Genomic DNA, 15850 nt, shown 5'->3' with positions numbered 1-15850 from the left:
ATCGTTTCAGGGTGAAGTGATCTTGACCCTCGAGGGTTTCGTGAAACCTTTTCTGTAGATCTGACTGCTTGGCCCAGCAGGAACACCAATCAGTCAAAAAGTGACTCTCGTATTGAAGGCCGACTCGGCTCTTCTACCCCACGAATGGTATAAGAGATGCATCAATGTAGCGTAGAAACTTCACTGGTCAGTTAGGTCGGGCTGAATCGCTCTCAATATTAAGACAGTAGGCCAGTCGACCATTGCAGAACCTGAAGATTTAACATTGAGGCCTGAAATCAACATGGCGCTGCTTTTCGAAACACAATAGTGAAGATTGCACGATCACACCGATGGTTGTTTTTATGCATACACACGTGATTGATGAAGCTTGCAAGTGACAGTCACATGTAGCGGCTAAAGGTATCTGCTACTCCTACAGGGTTCCATACTTGAGCTGCTCTACTTCCAGCGTGAACAAGGACCTAATGGCCAAGCTCTGAATCTTACACATTTACCATCTTCCCTTTTGCCACAATCTACCCTGTTGCTGAACAGACCCTCGATTTGCTTTCTCATACAGTCAAGCCCTGATAACGAATTGTTCAAACTCATGTAATATGGCCGTGCTCGACTGGATATACCCACAGTAATTCTTCAACTCATCCAAAGATACACAGCGTCGCAGTATCTCTTTGATGAGCTCATCTCTGAATCGGCCTTTGGATATCAAATTTTGCTGCTTGTCTTTGGGCGTGGTAGACTGTGTATCGATGAGTAGTGAAAGCGGCTCGTACAAAGTTGCCGTTCATGGCTCTGCACTTGACTGGTAGGCGTGCAATGGGTGCTATCTTGGGACGTCGGGCAACAACGAGTTGAGGCGGCTAGTACTTTCTGCGCAGCCGATTAGGATGTATGGCCGGTATGTTTCAGGTGTTGGAACGTGATCACGAACGTATAGGCCATTGGAGAGGTGTATCGAGGCAAGCCACTGCTCCGAGAGGTAGAAATCCCGTATGTTGCCGCGACAGACGGGAAAAGACTTGTCTAACCGCAGAATCAGTAGTGGAGAAATGAGCGGCAAGGCCACGAGTGCATCCCCCATCGCCGTGGTCAAAATTGTAAACAAGTCATTAGGAACAAGGTACTACACGTGATGCGCATTGCGGAAGAGCTTGACAGGCATAGCTCGAAGATCAATGCCGCCGAGAGTTCGTGATAAGAAGTTGTTGAAGACTTTTGGCCACTCGTGCTCAAAGTCGTTCTTGCTCTTCTTGCAAGAGAGGATGATACCGCTGTAGGGCTATAGCAGCTGAGGTATTGGCTTATCGCTGACTTCGCCGAGTAAGTAGGCGTAGATCTTTACTTGTAGCTCGGCAGGGCAAGCAAAGAAGGACCGAGGTGGATTACTAGCCATCATTGGAATTCTTGAGATAGCGAGATTTCGATTAGATCGAAGTGGTATTTGGGAGGTGATTAATTGAACTAGGTAGGAGCTGCACGTGGAGGATGGAATATTGCAGTTGATTGGTTGTCTTTAATGCGGGAGAAGGCGCTAAGCTCAGGCAGCCATTGGATTGAGACATACTTGGTGTAACCTCGGGAGAGTGAAGTGGCCGAATCTACCACGACATGACTGTTCACCTAGTACGGCCCGTAGTTTAGCGAACGCACATTGAAGAGGGCAGGAGGTATCTAGCGAAAACACCCAAGCATGAGTAGTGAATAATACGATTCAGTGTACTTGTGACGCTGAGCCGGGTATGTGTCAAATCATATCAGTATGAATTATTTGTAAGTTGTGCAACGTATACTTATGGTACTTCGTGGTTTTCAAAGTCATATGTCATAGGTATCGGGGCTCTCAGAATGGCACTCGATAGCACAAGAATCTACCATCCCAGCGGTCTGCGATCAAATCCACCATATACGTTCAAAACAACATGGCTACAAGAACTTGAACCAGTTTTCAAGATGTGAGGAAACATTACTATTTATGTGTACCGTGCTTGAGTGTACATATGTGCGTTAACAGAGCTCTGTAATACCCCTCGCAATAAAAGATATGCGACCCAAAAAGTAGGAACAATAGGCATATTCGCCATCGTTGAGACATTACGCGATTTCAGTGAATTCGCGACTTCATTCAGCTTTTTGTCCACCAAAAGTCTGGCACTTCCGCGGAAGCCTGCCACTAGACCCCGACGGCGTCAAGCGATAACAAATCCTGACGTTCCCGATATTTGTCACAACGCTGAACGCAACCAACGTCAAAGAACTTTAAATCTTGGCAAGCCCGCTGCGTCGACATCAACCATATTCACTCACCTCGTTCAGTCGCGCATAGTCGTTTTTGGCTATGGCACCACAGGATTCTATACCTGTAGCCGCTAATGTGTTGGGTACTCTCGGAACTGTCTGCTGGTGTGTCCAGTTAGCGCCACAGATATGGCGAAACTATCGAACGAAAAGTACTGAAGGACTTCCGGCTGCGATGATGTTGATATGGTCGATATCTGGTGTGCCGTTCGGTGTGTATGCAACGGCGCAACGGTTTAACATACCCCTGATCATTCAGCCACAATGCTTCTGCGCGTTGTGTGGCGTCAGTTGGGCGCAATGCTTGATTTATGGACGGTAAATCTTACACACGATGCGACGACCCTTTACTCTGGGCTGCTCACTGACGGTCACATAGAAAATGGCGGACATGGACGGCAACTTCGCTGCTTCTTTTCTTGTTTGCGATTTTCGCAGCTGTGGAAGCCGGCCTCATCCTCGCCATCAGGCCTGCATACGCAAAAGGTATCGAATGGCCTGTTCTGCTTATCGGAATCGTCGCTTTTGTCAGCCTTATCTCCGGCTATCTTCCCGTTCCTCTTGAACTGATAAAGCGGCGTGGACGGGTTGTTGGAATCGACTTCATTTTTCTCACGATAGACTGGCTCGGGGCTTTCTTCTCGCTTCTAGCGCTTGTCGCGCAGAATGAGTTCGACGTCCTATTTGGTACCCTGTATGCACTGTGGTAAGTCTACAAATTCAACTGCGAAGTAGACACTATCTAACAACCTATAGCTGCACTATCGAAATGACCATGGTCGCATCCCATTGGATTTGGCTGTTCCGGACAAGAGCCATGCGCAAGCGCGCGAAAGAACACGACCAAAGCTTTGACGAATCTGAAGAATGCATCGAATGGCAATCTAAAGGCGTCGACCTCGAAGCCATATTATGGAGTTTGTTCTCCAAGAAGGATCAAGTGGATAGAGATGCAGGTCTTGGATGCGACTCACCGGTTGAGCCACATAGCGTAGTCCCAAAGACGGTGCCGAATGCAGTAGTATGAGGCCACCGAATCGAGCTATCAATTATTCCCAACGATGTCTAACTAGAAAGCACTTCTTCAGTAAAGATCTTCACATGTTAATATACACCATGACATCCTACAGCTGGCCGGATCCGCGATTATGGTTTGCGCTTTACGCTCGTGGTCTGCCGGCGTGGCACTGAAGGACGAGGCAGGCAGCCTTATCGGAATCAGCAAAATTGCACAAGACAGCAAGCTGTCCGTTCATCAAAGTTTGAGGCCAGCGGACAGATGGACCCTGAGCAGCATGATCGACAGTCACAAGTACACCAGGCACATGGTGATGGAGATCCCATGTCGATCCGCTAATGACGCGAGGAACTAATCGATCGCTGAACCTTCCCGATTGTCTACCGATTAATCCTTAGATTTAGAGTCAATAAATCTATGAATCGCAATGTTCTTACTACGCTGTAGCGTCTTGCACGAGAAGACCATCGGCTTCTACGATATCCGACGACCACGCTATCGAACTGGAGACTTGAGGGGGGAAATCCAGGCGCGATTTGGGGTTGAAACCGGAGGCCTACGTTCCGATGAGTTTCGGAGAGAAAGTCACTTTCTTTCTTGCTGCGTTGCTGGCCCTCAAGAGAAAACCATTTACTATGTTCAATTGGAGTAGGAAAGAAGTTCAAATACCTTACTAAGGACATATCCCAACCACCACCTGGCGAACGGTGCGCGGCGATTGTCCCTCGGAGGTAACAATACCGCCTATATGCATCGTTTTTACATCCATATTATCGTTCAATACTCTCAAGAGGCAGCTATCACGTTGCAATGGAAAAATTCTGATATGTTTCCAGGGTACGGAACACTTGACGTTCTAGAACATGGAGATACCCACGAACGATAACATCCCGTCTTTCTGTGACTGAAATCACGTTAATCTCATCTCGTAGCTTTCGGACATCGTATTTGCGCGATCGGCACCGGAAACGCTGTTAATACGCGATCTGCTTGATGTCACACGTTTACTGCACGACCGTGACAACCAGTGACCTGTCACTACCCGATGGGTAACGGCAATTGTCATACACAAACATGACACAATGTAAGAGCTGTCTTTCGGGTGCATACAGTATGCAGGGATGATTCGCAGCGAATGTCCGAGATCTGAGGAGGGACATGAGAGGGGACTTTGCGTTCGTACCACAACGCGGATTATTGCTCTGGGATAGATAATGACTCGCTGACGTGTTGCAGTCTCATAGGAGAACATGAGATGACCGAGCAGTACGACCACGTTTGTTTAAAGGTGATGTATTTCTCTACAATGTCAAAATGCACAGGTTCCGATCATCCAAAGGCCCTGCAAGTGTTGAAGCTACCTCGAATGCCAAAGTCCGACAATCGTTCAAAATGAGAACCACTATCATCCTCGCCGTGCTCTCCGCCCTGGTCGGCGCTCAGTCTCCCGCTGATTTCCCTCCCTGCTCAGCCGAGTGTCTCGACTATGCCATGTTAGACGTAGGCTGCGCCAGCGACGCGATCGAATGTGGATGCGAATGCTACCAAGACATCAATGGCTATATTACGGCTTGCCTTGAGCACCAATGTACGCCCGCCGAAGATGAACAATTCCGCAATCTGGCAGTGGCCATTTGCGCACACGCCGGCATACCAATTGAACGCCCGGAATCGCACGAGCTATATACTATGGGGCTGCACGATGTCAGCGATGACGGCGACAACAGTAATTTAGTCTAGTTGCTTCTTTTCTCAGATACTGATGAGATAAAGTCATCACCGCATATACTCTAGTCACAGAGGTCGCGAGCCCCATCGAAGAACCCACTGAGACGCCTTACATCGACATGATGTTGGTGCCCCAGTCAGAGGTTACCGGCGTCCCCAACGGCGTCCCAGATTCTTCTTTGCCCTCCACTAGCTATTCCACCATAGTTTTCAGTGGCTCTTCGACAGAACTATCGTGGGGTACTAGCACAGGGACGCTGGAAATGTCAATCGAGGTGACAAGTGAGGTGGTACCTTATCCCACTCCCATCCCCGTTTATGCGACAACGAGTGGGAACACGACAACGATTGGGAATAGCAACATTTTATCCTCATCGCCAATTCTTCCCACCCTCACTGGTGCTGCAGCCATGGGAATGAGAGCAGATGGCGCCATCGCCGCCTGTATTGTTGGGCTTCTGGGCTTTGTCGTGTAAAAGTTCAAGCTTGTCGTTTTCACCATCCCGTAAACAATGTGTAGTTCTAATTATGCTTTTGTGAATGGGTGGCAAATTTTGCTTGACTCGTTATGTGCTTTGAGCTTTTGGGATGATTATTGATGGAATCTGCTAGTACATGACAGTCCATCCGACAGCTAAAATGCTTCGCCATGCTCGCTATGCTACGCTCAACGCCGAACCCAATGCGTGTTAACAGATGGCATCTACAAGGCTGCCGCGACAGCACCAACAATGGCAAGCAGAGCGGGTGCCTGGAATATGAACTTGCTGGCAGCACCAGTGTGCTCAGCAGGAGCAGCAGATCCAGTGGCAGAGTGCGTCGTGTTGCCCATTGAGCTGCGAACAGCCGAGCCGGTAGCGACAGCGCTGGAGGCAGCAGTCATTAGACTGGACCCAGCACTCGCAGTAGGAGTAGCCTGGGCAGAAGCAGATCCAGAAGCACCAGCAGCGGGAGTTGCCTGAGCAGGAGAATTGCTCAACAAGCTAGCTCCACCAACGATCGTTGCTTGGTTGAAGCTGATTTCATCGCCCTTGAGCACCGCAGTCTGAGGGCCTCCGAGGTCCATATCTCCTCCAGTCATAGCGACCGTGCAGGTCATCTCGCTAGCCTGTGTGTTGTGGTCGCAAGCGAAGCTCATCGAAACGGATGCGGCGGACATGTACGCTTGGTAGTGCGTGTTGGAGATGATGGTGTAGTCGAGACCGGGTCCCCAGCCGCACTCGTCGGAGTCGACACCCGTGGGGCATGCAATGCTGAATTCGGTGGTGGATGGCTCGACTTTTTTGATAACCGCGACAGGGTCAGCACCCTCGGATCCTAGCAGTGTTAGTCAAGCATGGACAATACGAGGTGTGGAGCATTTGACTTACCACCAGGAAAGTAGAATGGAATGGTGTCAGCAGCCATGACGGCGCCGGACAGCAGAGAAATAATGGCAATTGATTGACGCATGTTGGCTTTGATAGATAGTCCTCGTGAAAGTTCGTGGATTGGTATAATTAGAGAAATTAATGGCACAAAGTTAGTTGCCGGTGAGTAGTCTAAACGAGTGACTTTAAGTAAGGCTGACAGAAGATGCTGTTTCTAAAAACGAGAGACTGTGAAACGAGGCTTGAGGGCGTTGCACTGGCGGTTTTCGAGGTGAAGCATCTTTTTAAGCCCCCTAAGAGCCGCCATTAAGCCCTCCGTGGAGGGCCTGGATCTAGACACATTCAGCCTGGTGTTGATGCTTGTTTTCGTTCAAGCATTGGTGCCTGGCCGCTAACGGCTGATCGACCAATAGCATCCTGTCCCATTTGGTGCCCGAGTCGGGTGGCGTTCCTGTGTGGCATTTCGTTTGCGATATAACCTGTCAGTTTATCCGGACTTCCGCGCGACCATCTTAGGATCTTTCAGTGCATGGATCTCTGCTTCCAAGCGCAGAATTCCATACGATGAAGCCCCGGAGAATTACTTTTGACAGTCGTCTTTGTGTTGTTCGGTTGGAGAGTGGCAGAGGGCGAGTGACGTGGGGGGCGAGACCGGGCGTGGATCGACGCGGAAATTCGACAGCGCCCAGACGCCCCAAGATTGGCACCCAGACCTCATCCACCATCAACTAACCCGGAATCGTACTTGTCAGTGGAGAAAATTTCAGCCAAGAGCATGTCAGGCAACGAATGCAAGAGACAGCGAAACATTGTTTCGAGACCTATACTTAGTCTATAAACAGCCGTCAGGTGGAGGGGTTCCTTGTCGACGGTTCACCTGATCCTTGAACGCGCTTCGAGTACTATACTTGGGGGCAAGGACCAACTGAAGCTCGGATGCGATGAGTTCAGCAAGCACGCAACACGGTGGACAGGTTAAGAGCTCGGAAGGGATGATATTACGCGGCGTTGAGCCATTCGAGATGGATACCAACGTGCGTGGTCAGCATCAAAACCTTGCCCGTGACGCATGTACGTGAAACCTCGCACTTCTACTTATTCCTGAATGCTTCTACAGAGCCTCCGAATCACGTGTTTAATGTCCAAGAGCGAACCTTCATGCAGCAATCGACATGATCGTTCGGCGCGTCATCGCGATAATGAAGACCATACCGGAAAAATGGTGGCTTGAAGGAGACTTCCAGGGCTTTGTCGGAAAACTTGCCAAACGACAATATCATGAGTAAGACATGGCTAGTCAAAACAACATGCGAAATCGGACTCATGCCTTCCTATCAGCTCATGCAAACAACGAGGTTGAGATAATGGGCTGACGCCAGCCTGGGCCTTGCTGTAAGGCCTACCACGACCGCCTGGCCCCGAAACCCGTCTGGGTATCGCGCACCACGACATTAGGCACCACAACCAATCATCACAATCCCAACAAGGATCATTACGAATTTCGTATTGACGGGTGCTCGAGTGTGCCAAAAGTAGCAATATGCGCATAGCCACCATGATCCTTCGAGTCTGAGGCGTACGACCGGTGAACAGCCAGCCCCCACAATAAACACGCTCCATACCCAGAGCTGCTGCAATTCTCCTGAATCCATCACTCTTTGATCGCGTGCATCACCAGAAAACTGTTGTACGAACATGGACTTCCTCTACCTTCGTCAAGATGCGCCTCGCGGCCTCAAGATCGTGCAGACTGCACAAGCCAGCATCGTCGTCCTCACGGTGATTGCGACTTTCCTAACTGCCGTCATCCCTCAGAAGCACAAGACCTTTACCTTCGGTCTTCTCTACTCGCTCATCTTCACGTCCATCACAACTACCATTCTCGTGCGCAAGGAACGCCTCGCTGCCGCCAAGAACCTGCTCACCAAGGACAAATATGTCAAGTATCAGATGTTCAAGATCGTCGCAGCATTCGGCATGTACTTCATCGGCTTCATTCTCTGGATTGCATCAATGCCCAAGAAGCAGGAGTCACTTAGGAAAGGCGAGAGCGGTATGATACTCGGTGGTGTCAAGATCAACAGGTACCAGGGATGGATCATGTGGATGCACTTCTTCAACTGGTAAGTCTGCGCAGAAGACTTTGCATAACGATGTACTAATGATCATCAGGGTCTTCCTCTGGTCTAGCTTGTTCTACTCTTGCTGCATGGCCCCGAAGGAGCAGGGCGCCATCGCCCTTCCTGGCGACGAGGCAGCCCTCAATGCCGGCGATCTCGATGACGAGGAGTATGCGCGCCGCCAGCAGGCCGAAGGCCCCAACTGGCAAGGATAGAGAATGCGATCTGAATACCTGCAGAAGATCAGTGTAATCAAGTGGTGTATATCAACACGCGATAAGAATTCAGAGTTGTCATAGGTCGCACTGCACGATGTCAGTTTCAGGTCGAAGTATATTTCGTTGAATTCGCACGTAGCAAGGCAGCGAATGAGGTTTGAAAGATATGGGACAACTGTTTGGTAACGCCGCGTCTATTCAATAATTGCTCGAAACGCAGCTTGACTTGTTTCGCATGCAGAAATACGTGCAACCTGGATGCTTTAGTCCTTTCAGCTCATCTACCTTCCACGCTCAGCCTAGATGCGACTTTTTGATCTTCATCCTGATCGCCTGGACGGCCGCCGGCCCAGCACTTGATAGCGATATGGCCGCGGCGATAGCTGCACAGGACACTGGAATCAAGTGACCGGTTTTACATCCATACAGATAGCTGTCAAGAATTTTGTCTAGCTTGGCGCCATCGAACAGCTTGCGGATCTGTGTTACCCCGGCATCCAAGACCTCTCTCGCATCCACTTCTGAAAGACTGGCTCGCAGATTTGTTAAAAGTCCATTCGTGAAAGCCGCTTCTCCCGCGGCAACGAAGATCGCGGTGCCGGTGTTCTCCAGGAAGAGTGTCAAAGAAGTCGCTGCCGGCATGTCATCTGCAGAGACAAGAGCCTGGTTGTAAATCAAGGGGATCTGGAGGGCCAGGCCGACACCGAAAGCAGTAATGAGTTCGTAGCCGATCCACTGCCCACTTGGGGTGCTGGCGCCAAGTGTATAGATCCGAGAATTGCCTGCTGTTGCAAGGAGCGCGCCAAGTAGAAGCCAGGGTTTGTAGTACCGCCACCAAGTTATGAGCCCATTGGAAATCATGGTGCACAGCGAGACGCCCAGGACCAAGGGCATAAGGCGGACGCCACTTTGCGAGGCTGAAGTATCGCTGACAGACTGAAACTGGATCGGGAGTGTGTACATCAGCGGAAAGAAGGCGCCGGCGAGAAAGAAGATAAAGAACAAGTTCGAGAGGACAAGACGGTTCTTCAGGAGGTACAGTTGGACCATAGCTTTGTCGCCCATGGCCCATTCGTTGGCGACGAAGCAGAGAAGCAGAAGGCCGAACCCGACAAAACTGCCAACGACGCTTGCACTTGTCCAAGCCTTGACTCCGATCCAGTGCATGGCGAGGACAAAGCATGTCAGGCAGCCAGTCATTAGAAACGCGCCGTTCAGATCTAGGCTGGCGATCTTCTCTCGAAGAGTTGCGACGCGTGGTTGAATGGGGTCCTTGAACGACAGAAATGTCGTCAAGGCTCCAGCGAAACCAATAGGAAGACTGATCCTATGCAGTGTTAGTTGCAGCCGAGTACGTCTGCGCCGATATGAACGCACCAGAAACACCACCTCCAGCCCGGTCCGTCCGTAAGCACCCCTCCCAGTAAGGGCCCGATGACACTTGCGGATCCGAATGTCAAACCGACAAAGCCCATATAGGCTGCGCGACGATCAGGCCCAGCTGTTAAAGCGATCGAGACGAATGAGCCAGAGAAGATACCGCCACTGCCCGCGCCGGCCACGACTCGGCCGAAGATGAGCACCTCGCTACTCGGTGCTGTCGCGCAGATGACATTGCCAATCTCGAAGACTAAAATTGCTAACATCAACGTTGTCTTCAGTGGGAAATAACGAAGTGCTTTGCCCCAGACTGGCTGCCATGCGGCCTGGAAAACGATATAGGCAGCGCCGTACCATGTGATGTCTGCAATACTGCCGAACTCTGTGGTGATGCTGGGTATGGCGGTGGAGATGATTGTCCCATCTAGAGCGGCAACGAAAATGCTGAGGATCAGACCAGTAGTTATCAAGACCAAGCGAATGCCACGGGGGTATTCTGTTGGAGTTGTGTCATCTCGGGCAGAAGACTCAGACTGGGCTTCTGGACTTCGTGTAGGCTTTAGGTTGCTGAGCTCGACGACCGAATCTCCCACGCCTTGCGATGTGGATTGGACGGTCGACATTGCGGAAGTAAGGGACGAATTGTGGTTCACTGCTTGAGGGTTTTAAGCTTCTAGGCGGCGACAAAGGACGCGCTAGAAGTTTGCGTCCTTCAACGTTATACCGCTTTGGGTAAGGCGTCGGAATACCATTCGGTGAAACTGGTTTCCCTACAAACTCTTGCCGAGGTCCTGCATATCTCATTCCGATACAGCTTGATCCTCAGCGACGACTTTGGAGGATCATCTTGGCCAAGGGCGACGAGCTTGAGGAACGCTAGAAGGGCGTAGTACCCCCACTATTGCCAAACCCCATTCCGGTATAAACGTCATCGCCCCAAATACCCATATCGAAAAATTGCTCCATATCGAAGTCCGTGTCTTTTAAGAAAGCGAAGGGATCGTCCTCATTGTTTGCACCTATATGCGTGCCCGCACCGCTCATTTCCATACCAAAGTTTGGCAAGCCTTGTTCGCTGGAAGGCGTGGCTAAAGCCCCAGTGCTCGGTCCTGATCTTTCGCTGAATGCGCAACCCACCATGACGCCGGGCGTCGGCTGCGACGACGCGGGTTGCTTCGTTTTCTTCATGTACCAGTTCCTTGTCAAATCGTTGATCAATCGCATCGCATACCAGAAATCAGGGTGCGTCTGCTTGACCTTGTCGTAGGTTGAGAGCTGTTGCATTCGGTAGCACAGCGCCTCAAGACAAAGATCGAGCCGTACCCGGTCTTGTGCCGTCTTGTAGTCCCAACCAGATGCAATGCTTGCATTGTTAGGCATGCATATCTTTGCAACTGTCATGATGACTGTCGGTAGCCGCATCCACTCCGAGAAGGAGATCTGGTAGTATTCGTCCACTGGGAACGAGAGCATAGCATCAAGGAAACGTTTTCCTGCCTCAAGCGCGGATAGCAAAGAATTGATTTGCACTGATTCGGTGCCTGTTGATTGCTCCTCGCTGGCAGCGGGTCGCAGAGCTACGCTATGCAGCGACATCTCCGTGAAAGAAGACGAAAGAGTAAGTACTAATTGTCGTTAACGGATAAGCGAAGCAACCAAACTGCGCAAACTTACAGCGTTCCGTCCCAGCATTCTGACTGTCTTTTTTCCACATATCTAATTGGCTCTCTAGAAACCGGACGTGCATGAGTATGCGTGCATCAGAGAGCGGCAGATCCCTCGTGCCAGCTGAGAATAGGTTTTCCTGAACCTGATCATCGATTTGACGGAGTGTTATGAGATGGCTGATAGTCTCATCTGTTTCATACTCCCGGACAGTCTTTAGCTTTTGTGCCCATTCAGTCATGTACGGAGCGTGCTTGAGCAGGTTTGGTTTCTGAAGCCCGGCACCAATACTAGGTAGTGTTAGCACGGCAATAATGAACTGATGCGAACACATGCGTTGAAGATAGGTAATAGCATCCAAGAAATGTACGTTCGCGTTCGCGCTGATCCTGCGGACTTGGAGCTTTGGGTCTTGGCCGGTGAGGAAAGGCCATGGGCTGGTAGTCTCGATGGAGGCCAATGTCAAGCGCTAGGCCTACGACGAGATGGTGCAGAAAGAAGATTTGTTGAGTCTTGTGACTGAATGTGTAATGATACCTGTTCACGTCAGCATCGCGAGTATGCAATAGATTCACAACGTACCAGGATAGGTACACCAGTACACTCTGTACAAGGCCGAGCGTCCTCTTCGGAGTGATGATGGTACGCTCAGCAAGTTCCCTGCGAAATATGACATCGAGCGACATTTGCCGCATATGGTCTTTCCAGGAGGCTGCTGTAATCATTGCAAGGAATAGCATGGGTCTCTCCCGATGCAGCTCGTGCGCGGTCATGCCAGCCGGCACAATGACGAATGGGAAAGAGACCGACATGCTGCGATATTCATTCAATAAAGCATCCGCCTCCTGGGTGTTGCGCAGATGTTGTACCAGCGCATGCTCTATAGGTGCTTCTTGAGATCTGGATGGTTGGAACAAGCTTTGCGGTGCACTGTGTAGATCCCCACCGTTCCCAAAATTGTGCACCGAACGGATCTTCTCAAAGTACTGGCGATCCGCCTCCGTTTCGTAGTTTGGCTGTTCGTGAGTTTCTTCTGCTGGGCGTGTTGCGTGCGCCGGTGATTCTTTGTCTCGTGAGCTCTGCTCGAAAGAATTCGGCAAGGGCATCCAGCTGCCTGGGGCTACTGTTCCTTGCTTCTTCCACGTTTCTGACCATGATGACAATCCTCCCGCAACAGGTGGTTGTACTCCCGATTTCCTTGGTAATGAAGGTTCCGCTGAATCCTGCACAGGCAGTGGCACCTGTGGACTGACAAGCTTCGCAAAAAGGCCATCAATCTTTTCCTCGACCTGGGAAATACGGCTCGATGAAGATCAGTAAAATTGGCGAGAGAGCGTTGTCTCGTGACTACTCACGAAGGTGCCCGAAGCTTTCTTGCTCGGCGCGGGATGTCTGCCCAAATGCATTCCTTACCAGATCCAGTACATCTGCCAACTCGTCAGTATGGATGCAGCGCGTCAGAACGGTCTTTCAGTTTTAGTACCTTTGGCAAACGCCCGACTGAGGGCCTGGTAGACAACGTGTCTTCAGACTTCTGCAGCGCTGACAAGCCTGCGAAGTCCGCGCGATAGTCGCTTTCGGCGCGGATGGCTGTTCTTCGTCTTCCATCCGTGCGGAAGCTATGAGATGGAGGAGCAAAGACGCGTGCCGGAACGGAAGGAACGTTGGCAGCCGTGGCCGCGCTAGCTGAATTTGAGTGTGCTTCGCCTCTCGGATCCCCAACACGGAAGCATCATATTCATCAGCATTACATCATGACCTTGGAGCTTTGTTGCATAGTTATTCGCAACACCTCTGCTCCTTCAGTTGACGGGAGAACAACTATAGCACGCATATGCTAGCGCTGTGTAGGTACATTGCCAATTTCACGGCGCCCCCTCAAAGTTCAGCTTCCCCGCCAACCGCCAGCCATATACCAACGTCGCACCAATCGTGATAAGATTGAAATGGATGCTCATCGCGTGAGCTCTTGAGAAAGCCCGATTGAGCTTCTTCATGCCATCGCTCACTGTCCCTGCTTCGAGCTTCGAGCTCGCATCACGAGTCGCTGTTGCGAGTTAGCATCAGCTCAGGATCTCCCAACAAAGGCACTTCTACCTTGATGGATCCTTTCCACCATCACATCTTTGGTCTTCGGACCATATACTAGCAGGTTCAATCCGGCCGTTGCACCAGCGCACGCAAAGCTGATCCACTCCCACTTCGACTGCAAGAGCGCGCTGGGGCCTCGTGGTGGGACTGTGCAGGCGACCATGAAGAGAAGCAACGATTGGCTCTGAAAGTAGATAGGAAACGCGCGCTTTTGCAAAGTCGTGAAAGCCGATCGAGGCAGAGCTTGGTAAGAAACTTTGGTCATAACAAAGGTTTGGTATAGTTGGGTGCCAAGGAGAGCCGAGTACACCAGGAGATGAGTGGGTGCAAGGAACGAGGCCATTGAGAGAGTCCTCGCGACAACGGAAATTATCACGAAAATTATCATGAAATCGAGGAAACATTTGTGGGCGCTTGGGGAGATGAGGACTTTTCATGTTGGACTTTGATGCGGATCGGTTGGGAACGAAATTTGCTTCATCCGTGCCGGCCGGGTTCGCGCCTCCTCCGTTCCTCGACCACACCACTCTCACGCGTACTCACGTGCTCATATACTCTGACTGAGAGTTTTACGACTTTACGGAGTTCGATAGCATCTAGCATCATTCGGGCCTAACTATGCCGAGCTCTGTTTCGACCCCTGCCTTCCCCGCATAGTTTTCCCCACCGAGGTACCGTACTCCATATTAAGGGTCACTTCTGTCGGGATCAGATGCATCCTGATAGGTGGGTCTTCCCGCGTGTGCGATGCTGTCGATGCATCGGACTTCGGGGCATCTCAAATAAACGACTTTCCTTGCGCAGTCTAGTACAATGTCACCATGGTACTACGACTTTTGGAGTACAATAGGGTGCCACCTGCCACCGTGGACGTACGCATCCCATCCTATACCTGAGCCAACAGAAGATGCGTTTCCCGATCCTCGCCCTTCTCCCTGTAGCTCTCGCCGTTCCGACTGCTTTGGTCGAACGTGCTGAAAAGCCAGTATACTGGTTGCTTGCAGGTGATTCAACCACTGCTGCAGGTGGTGGCTGGGGCGATGCTTTCCTTTCTACTACCGTTGCGCCCGGTTCATCCGGTCGCAATTGGGCCAAAGGCGGCGCCACCACAAAATCCTTCCGCGATGGCGGGTACTGGGCAAGCGTCTTGAAAGGCATTGCGCAATTCAAAGCCGACAACCGTGTTTATGTGACGATTCAGGTCCGCAATGTGTCACGGCAATCCAGTTTTTGTACTGACAAGCAACAGTTTGGCCACAACGACCAGAAAGAAAACTCGGGTGTGAGCATCACGCAATACGCAACCAATCTGGGTGTCATGGCCGATGAAGTCGTAAAAGCCGGAGCGATCCCAATTCTCGTCACCCCTTTGACACGCAGGACTTTCAGCGGCGGCAAGGTCACAGAGAACCTCTCAAATGAGACGAAGAAGACTCAGGAAGTGGCGAAGGGCCGTTCGCTACACACCATCGACCTCAACAAAGCCAGCACCGCGTACGTAAACGCAATCGGATCAGCTGCAGCTGACAAGTACAATCTCGCATCTGGCGATCGTACGCATGTCAACGAGCATGGAGGTGTTGTTTTTGCAAGGATTGTGAGCGATCTGTTGGTAGCTGCGTACCCAACGGAGTTCAAGGACGTCACGGTTGCGAATGCGACGTTGAGCGCAGCTATCAAGGCCGGAAAGCCAGCATGAAAGTGGGGATTATATCGAGAATAACGCATTCCTCAAGTTCGGAGTCTTCACCACCATTTCACGATTTCCTGTCTCAAACTTAGTGACATGCCTCATTACCGCATCTATATGCGAATGCACTTTCGTAATTAAATTGCTTATGAGCTAGGTGCAGATGGGAAGGTCGGGTGGTGCTTTGTGAGCCAGCTCATCCGTAATCAGGAAAGACCCAACGGTTTCATTTCTTGTCTTGCCCTATTCGGAAGAGATTGACAGTGATGGTA

At 50.9% G+C, this 15850-nt stretch overlaps 10 protein-coding genes across 10 annotated transcripts; 6 read left to right on the top strand and 4 right to left on the bottom strand.

The window, feature by feature from the left end:
* Nucleotides 1-1126: 1126 nt before the first annotated feature.
* On the bottom strand, nt 1127-1396 carry SNOG_02991 (hypothetical protein; the record flags this gene model as incomplete). The annotated part of the gene is made up of 2 exons (XM_001793529.1): nt 1127-1282; nt 1346-1396. 2 exons carry the CDS (start codon nt 1394-1396, stop codon nt 1127-1129), a joined length of 207 nt encoding a protein of 68 aa, XP_001793581.1.
* A 215-nt stretch (nt 1397-1611) lies between these two features.
* SNOG_02990 (hypothetical protein) lies at nt 1612-1959 on the top strand (the record flags this gene model as incomplete). The annotated part of the gene is made up of 3 exons (XM_001793528.1): nt 1612-1626; nt 1719-1740; nt 1832-1959. 3 exons carry the CDS (start codon nt 1612-1614, stop codon nt 1957-1959), a joined length of 165 nt encoding a protein of 54 aa, XP_001793580.1.
* A 468-nt stretch (nt 1960-2427) lies between these two features.
* Nucleotides 2428-3671, top strand: SNOG_02989 (hypothetical protein; the record flags this gene model as incomplete). The annotated part of the gene is made up of 4 exons (XM_001793527.1): nt 2428-2450; nt 2678-3004; nt 3055-3319; nt 3429-3671. 4 exons carry the CDS (start codon nt 2428-2430, stop codon nt 3669-3671), a joined length of 858 nt encoding a protein of 285 aa, XP_001793579.1.
* Nucleotides 3672-4630: 959 nt separating this feature from the next.
* Nucleotides 4631-5520, top strand: SNOG_02988 (hypothetical protein; the record flags this gene model as incomplete). The annotated part of the gene is made up of 2 exons (XM_001793526.1): nt 4631-5042; nt 5090-5520. The coding sequence occupies 2 exons, from the start codon at nt 4631-4633 to the stop codon at nt 5518-5520; spliced, it is 843 nt and encodes a 280-aa protein (XP_001793578.1).
* Nucleotides 5521-5747: 227 nt separating this feature from the next.
* Nucleotides 5748-6496, bottom strand: SNOG_02987 (hypothetical protein; the record flags this gene model as incomplete). The annotated part of the gene is made up of 2 exons (XM_001793525.1): nt 5748-6361; nt 6415-6496. 2 exons carry the CDS (start codon nt 6494-6496, stop codon nt 5748-5750), a joined length of 696 nt encoding a protein of 231 aa, XP_001793577.1.
* A 940-nt stretch (nt 6497-7436) lies between these two features.
* Nucleotides 7437-7700, top strand: SNOG_02986 (hypothetical protein; the record flags this gene model as incomplete). The annotated part of the gene is made up of 2 exons (XM_001793524.1): nt 7437-7485; nt 7579-7700. 2 exons carry the CDS (start codon nt 7437-7439, stop codon nt 7698-7700), a joined length of 171 nt encoding a protein of 56 aa, XP_001793576.1.
* A 409-nt stretch (nt 7701-8109) lies between these two features.
* On the top strand, nt 8110-8780 carry SNOG_02985 (hypothetical protein; the record flags this gene model as incomplete). The annotated part of the gene is made up of 2 exons (XM_001793523.1): nt 8110-8537; nt 8587-8780. The coding sequence occupies 2 exons, from the start codon at nt 8110-8112 to the stop codon at nt 8747-8749; spliced, it is 591 nt and encodes a 196-aa protein (XP_001793575.1). The 3' UTR covers nt 8750-8780.
* A 249-nt stretch (nt 8781-9029) lies between these two features.
* SNOG_02984 (hypothetical protein) lies at nt 9030-12609 on the bottom strand (the record flags this gene model as incomplete). Its single annotated transcript, XM_001793522.1, has 7 exons — nt 9030-9135; nt 9180-10079; nt 10130-10665; nt 10911-11008; nt 11032-11709; nt 11807-12234; nt 12380-12609. The coding sequence occupies 7 exons, from the start codon at nt 12607-12609 to the stop codon at nt 9030-9032; spliced, it is 2976 nt and encodes a 991-aa protein (XP_001793574.1).
* Nucleotides 12610-13662: 1053 nt separating this feature from the next.
* Nucleotides 13663-14231, bottom strand: SNOG_02981 (hypothetical protein; the record flags this gene model as incomplete). Its single annotated transcript, XM_001793521.1, has 2 exons — nt 13663-13844; nt 13895-14231. 2 exons carry the CDS (start codon nt 14229-14231, stop codon nt 13663-13665), a joined length of 519 nt encoding a protein of 172 aa, XP_001793573.1.
* A 540-nt stretch (nt 14232-14771) lies between these two features.
* SNOG_02980 (hypothetical protein) lies at nt 14772-15630 on the top strand. The gene is made up of 2 exons (XM_001793520.1): nt 14772-15089; nt 15138-15630. Exons 1-2 carry the CDS (start codon nt 14796-14798, stop codon nt 15585-15587), a joined length of 744 nt encoding a protein of 247 aa, XP_001793572.1. The 5' UTR covers nt 14772-14795; the 3' UTR covers nt 15588-15630.
* Nucleotides 15631-15850: the final 220 nt, after the last annotated feature.

This window comes from Parastagonospora nodorum, assembly GCF_000146915.1.
Source record: "Parastagonospora nodorum SN15 chromosome Unknown scaffold_4, whole genome shotgun sequence".
Lineage (NCBI taxonomy): Eukaryota > Fungi > Ascomycota > Dothideomycetes > Pleosporales > Phaeosphaeriaceae > Parastagonospora > Parastagonospora nodorum.
The sequence above is the reverse complement of the archived record's forward strand: the minus strand, read 5'-3'. Positions and strand labels throughout refer to the sequence as shown.

Bases quoted from the DNA above. Each gene is read 5' to 3' on its own strand.
- SNOG_02980 (XM_001793520.1), top strand. From the start codon at position 14,796: ATGCGTTTCCCGATCCTCGCCCTTCTCCCTGTAGCTCTCGCCGTTCCG. The intron at 15,090-15,137 runs GTCCGCAATGTG...GACAAGCAACAG, and splicing joins GTGTTTATGTGACGATTCAG to TTTGGCCACAACGACCAGAA.